General features: G+C 52.4%; 1 protein-coding gene across 1 annotated transcript in view; it reads right to left on the bottom strand.

The window, feature by feature from the left end:
- Positions 1-4,453, bottom strand: part of SLA (Src like adaptor) — a 23,938-nt gene extending 19,485 nt beyond the window's left edge. The window contains exon 1 of the mRNA XM_011371105.2: positions 4,026-4,453. Coding sequence (XP_011369407.1) covers positions 4,026-4,203 — 178 coding nt within the window. The 5' untranslated portion in view covers positions 4,204-4,453. The remainder of the gene's footprint in view (positions 1-4,025) is intronic.
- Between the last annotated feature and the right edge of the window lie 1,172 nt (positions 4,454-5,625).

The following is a 5,625-nucleotide window of genomic DNA, read 5'->3' on the forward strand; positions in this document are numbered from 1 at the left end:
TATTGTGGACTGGAAAGTGAGACACAGTGGTCCAGAAAGCTTTTTTGTGTACAAAGCCTTGGTTCCTCTCTCTGTTAGATGGGACAGATTGGGACTGAGCAGACCCTGAGGCTCTTAGATGCTGCAGTGAGGTGGCGAAGCTTGCCCAAGACCGCACAACCAGCAAGCTGAGTACCCGGTCTCGAAACCAGGCAACCTTGTCATAGCCTAGTACCACCTGCACCACTCGATAATGTTTTTCCGTATGTTAATTCACTTTGAAAACATCTTTAGTCCCATTGTAAGCAATGTGAAATCGTGGGTTTGGTGGACTAGCTATTTTTATCGTATCCGTTAAGTGTTTAATGATACAAAAGTCGACCGATTGGGTCCCATCGCAAACCGTCTGATGGAGCAGCAGCGAGGGGAGACCGAGGCGGGAAGGTCTGACGCGGGGTCCCGTCGCTGGTATTCCTCTCAGTGGCACGTGAGTGCTTATGTCATTGCATCTGGTGACGCGCTCCCCCTCGCTCTCGAGAGCCCCCATCCCCCCTCAGAACACGCGAGCTTCCTGTAATGTGGGGGTGAAGAGAGGGACTTTAGATTCGGGCCCCCCGGCTTCTAATCCCAGCTGTTCCCAGCCCCCCCCACCCCGCCCTCCATGAGCCGTATGGCCTCAGGCATGTAATTGAACCGTCTCACGCCTTGGTTTCCTCAACTGCTAAGTGAAGATGATAATAGTGATTATTTGCTGCGGCTTTTGTGAAAATCAAGCCTTGATGTGTGGAGAGCACCTGGGACCGCGCCTGACACCCTAGCAGCGCCAAGTAACTCTGGTTACTTCTGCTCTATAAATGAGGACAGGGAGAGTCGCTCGGGGGACGACATGAGGTCTCTCGTTTCTTGTCGTGTAGAAAACAGGACTAAAAGCTGGGTCTGTGGTCTGCGAGCCTTAGGGGCCTCGTAGGAGGTCACGCGCGTGCTCCTGCTCACCTCGCTGGATTTCGATGAGCAGGTCTGGAGAGGGGCCCAGGAATCAGCATTTCGATGATTCCCAGGGGATCTGAGGCAGGCAGTCTGAGAAGCACTCACTGAGAAGTGCATGCTGGGTCTGAGGCTTCCCTGCCCCCACCTTCCTCCCCAGAGCCCCGCCCACCCCTTTTTCCACCAGGCAGCGCCCTCGATGCTATGTAAATGCGCTGCTTAGCATTATTTCCATCCTCACCCAGAAGGGGGTCTAACGGTGTCTGGGTTTGCGTTTCCACCTCTGTCCGTGAGATCTCGCGTTGGGTCAGGACGATAAGGGGGTAAGAAATGGACAGGGGAAAAAGGTCACAGCAGCGTGACTGAATTCTCTTATTAAGGTGGAAATATGCTGTTCCCTCACTACACGGCCATCCCCTCGGCCTTGTTCAGGTCCAGACCAGCGCGGTCCGGCACAGAGTAGGAGTCTGAAATACGTGAAGTATTGTAGAGAAAATGAGCTATTTGGGATGCTTTGAAAACAAGTCATGGAATCCCCAGTTCTACCACTTTAAAACTTTTTGGGGAGATGACCATTTAGACATAGTCTAGTGCAATCAGATGACCCCAAATGGAGTTTAAAAAATAGTGATTCTACCCACATTTGTCAGGTAGCTATTTCGTGCTGTGAAGAAGAGATTGTTCTGAGAACTGAGTCCCTCCTCGTGGGAGGATGAGTGACTTCCCGAAGGTCACACAGCTTCTGGGGGACAGTACCGGAAATTCAGCAAGGTCATTAGCCTGTGAGACCTGTCCTAGTTTCCTCAAGTCCTGCTACCTCTGTGCGTTTTGTCATACTCGTCTCTGGGAACTAAACTAATCAGGAATGTTCTGGAAAGCTTAGCTTAGAAGGAAACAGATGGACAAAATCATATTCCAGGGCATCCACAGTCCTGGTTGGGTGAAGAATCAGCTCCTAAAAGCTCAGAAAACTTGTTTGTCTGGAAGTCCACAGCGTGGCCCCCTGCTGACCCCTGTGAGGGTCTGGTGGCCTTTTAGCTTAATTCTCTACCACCCAGGCTGATGTCAGAGGAAGCTCTAATTGTACGATGGACTGAAGCCATCAGCCCCTGTGCCACCCCCAGGTATCTGAGACTAACCAAATGAGTAAGCATGAGGAGATGCTCAGGCCATTAGCTGAGTAGATGCTCAGGCCATGAAAACTCGAACCTTTGCTTCGTTTGGGTAAAGACTAGTTAATGCATCAGTTGCACGACCTCCTTCCCCCTTATTCTAGTAGATGTCAGAGAAAAGAGGAAATCCAGTTAGGACCGATCACAGGGGAAACTTTTTTGCGGGGAAGGGGGATGGAAAAGCCACCTGCCAGCGCTTGATGTGGTCGCCTGGGTCACAAACTGGGTACAAGCTGGGGAATTCTCTAATCAGGGGGTGGAGGACTAGGGAGACACCTCCTTTTGTGAGGTGACCTCCCACCCACACAGTGGAAAAAGAGAAACTTATGACGATTTGCATTCAAAAAATAAAAGCAAAAAGCAAGTCCTCGGAGGCCCCTGTTTTCATGGGGTTTACTCAAGCATGCCGCCCCTTCTGCCCCAGCGAGAGTGGTGACGACCCAAGATGGATTCGGTGGGCGGGCGCCCCCTGAGCCGGCCCGGGACCTCTGCGTTACGACTTCAGTTTTCTAGAAGGAGCTGTGACTGGAGGAGGACGCTCAGGCTGAGCGGGTTTGGGGGGCATGGGAGAAGGCCCCGCTGGCAGCAGCCCCGGGAGCTCTGCGCAGCCGCACACGGCTCTGAGCTTTGCATGGGAGGCCAGGGGCCCCCGCTTCTCTGGGGCCCCGTTTCCACGCCTTGCTCCGCCTTAGCACGTGGTTCCACCTCCTTGTCCCAGGACCGTGCTTTTCCCCCCTCCCGGGTTTAAAGAGGACAGTTCCTGCTAGGGAGGAGGGCCGCTGGAAGCATCCTGCGAATGATGTGAGGGGCGGCAGGGCAGGTCTCCGTGTGCTCACTTCAGGGCCTCTGACGGGCCACGAGACCCCGCGTGCCCTGGGTGTCTCCATTTCAGAAGAAGCGAGAAGGCTGCCTTTTTAAGGAGCCACAGAAGGCATGGAAAGAGCAGCAGTAGATGACTCAGGGCGGGAACCTGACTGTCCACTCTCGTGTTGAGCTGCAGCTTGGCAGAAGTGTCCCACGGTCCCCCTAGCCTCATCCTGGGGCCATTGAGGGATCATTTGGCCCCTTCCCAACTCCCTAGAGGACCCATGCAACGTGCCCCCAAACAGCCTGACTGGGAACCAAAGCCAGGCAGCTTTAGATGCGGTGGGCCAGATCGCGTCAGAAACAACCAGCGCCCCTCAGCCCAGAGAGCGATGAGTTTCACCCTCAGCCCTGGCTTTCTGTTCGCTGGTGTCCCCTCCCAGCTCTCGGGCCAGGCCCAGAAGGCCTTCGGGACTCTGGCTCCACCTGGCCTTTCTGGGAAAAGTTGACTTTTGTCATCACCGATTGACCTGTGACATTGTGCCCTCCCCGTAGAACACCTGGCCCCGTGAGCCTACCGAGGGAACACCCAAATTCTTCATTTTTAGGACGATTTCCTAGGGCGAGCATCCAGCTTTATAAAGTTACACCGAAACAGCCTGGGCAGAGCTTCGATAACACGAATTGTATTACGGTGATGTCAGACCCGTGATAGGATTAGAGCCGGGGTCGGCGGGGGGGCGAGCAAGGGCCTGGCTGGGGCTGGACACGCGACTCTACAGAGAGCTAATGAGACAAATTACATTCCCTCTGTGGGCCTCAGCTTTCCCCGCCGATAAAGTAAAGGGATGGAAACGGCCGTTCTCGAAGGTCCGTCACAAAATGCCAGCAGATCAGCGTCCCTCTGGGGTGCCACCGCTCAATCTTTTTTACTATTTTAATTGTGAAAGTGTTAACTATGAGCAAAGCGAGGGAGATAAGTATAAAAAAAACCCACCGCCCCGTTTCAGTGATGAGCAGCAGCCCCCCTGCCCCTCGCCCCATCTTGCCCCGAGCTCTCGCGGGACAGCATCACACCGCACTTACCGTCTGGGCAGGGCACAGGCCTCTCGGGAGGCGGTGGGCTAGATCGCACGCTGTTTCCCATTCCGATCAGTCCCCGGGCTGTCGAAGATGCTCGAAGCCTACGGCACAGGGGGTACACACGGAGAGTCAGCCACGCGCCCAGCCCTCCGGGTGAGGGGTGGCCCAGTTCAGAGTACATGGCGCATCATGTTTTCAGGCAGCTCGCTTCTTGAAAGGCGGGCGCTGCTACGTGACAGTGACATTCGTGAATGTTGGTTACGTTTGCACAGTGCGGGTTCTTTTATCAAGGGAATGACAGAGAGAGAAACCACAGAGAGGGAAGTTGCTAGCAAATGCTGTTGGTGGTGAAAGTTTCCATTCCTTGTACCCTAGGTGACAGAAAGGTGCCTGAAGTGTTTGTGTGAGGGGTTGAGGGTATGACACGGCCAGCGTGGTCTCTCCACTCCTGGGCCCTGGCCCTGGACCCCCGTGCAGCTGGGCTCGGAGCTCTGTGCTCGAGAGTCGCTCTAGAGCCCAAAGCGGGTGAGCAGGGGGACTTTCTGTTTCGCGCTTCTGTCTTCTGTGTGTCTCAGCATACTCTACCAAGCAGTAAGAAAGGAACCCTCCGTCACAAAACCAGATATTTCTGCATGCTTCGCGTGCTGCCTGCACTCGGACATCTGCTGGTACATTTTTTGAAAATGTATTTTTCGGTTATAGTTGACATACACTGTTATATTAGTTTCAGGTGTCCAACCTCGTGACCACACGTTTATTTATATACCTTACGAAGTGATCACATTATTCCAGTGCCCGCCTGACACCATCCATGGGAATCGCAGTAGCTTTGCCCATGTTCCCCACGCTGTGCTCACGCACCCGTGACTGTTTGTAATTGCCAATTTGTGCTTCTTGATCCCTTCGCCTTTTTTCACGCAGTCAGTCCCTCAACCCCTGCCCCGTCTGGCAGCCGTCAGTTCATCCTCTGTACCTATGAATCGGTTTCTGTTTTGTTTGCTCGTTTAGTTTGTTCTTTAGATTTCACATACCGGTGAAATCATGTGGCATTTGTCTTTCTCTCTCTGACTTATTTCACTTTGCAAAATACCCTCCAGGTCTATCCACATTGTGGCAAATGGCAAGATTTCATTTTTTTTTTTTTTTAATGGTTGAGTAATAATACTCCATTGTATAGATTTCACGGTATGCTTTTGATCATTGTAAAGTCCCTGCACCCTAATCCCATTCTGAAGTGAAGGAAACTGAGTCTCAGAGAGGGTAGGGGACTTGTCTAAGGTCACACAGCAAGCACATAACTGTGGAGCTGGGATTTGAACTGCCTATGCTAAGTCTCTGGTTTGTTCCATTATGGTTCAGATTCTGGCTCTTTACATAGACGCTAGTGATCTTGGGCAAGCTATTGATCTTCTCCTGCCTGTTTTGGGGGGGTAATAATAAAACAAAATCAGGTTGCAGCTGTTAAATTAACAGATAAAGCACGTGAAGCACTTAGCAACGTGGCCCGGCAGAAAATCTAAATTTAGCTAATGGTATTTACACTACATTTTCTGATTGTTCGTAATGATAAACATTGGTGTTCTGGGCCCTCGTATGAGTACTT

The sequence above is a fragment of the Pteropus vampyrus genome, unplaced genomic scaffold (assembly GCF_000151845.1).
Source record: "Pteropus vampyrus isolate Shadow unplaced genomic scaffold, Pvam_2.0 Scaffold183, whole genome shotgun sequence".
Classification (NCBI taxonomy): Eukaryota; Metazoa; Chordata; class Mammalia; order Chiroptera; family Pteropodidae; genus Pteropus; species Pteropus vampyrus.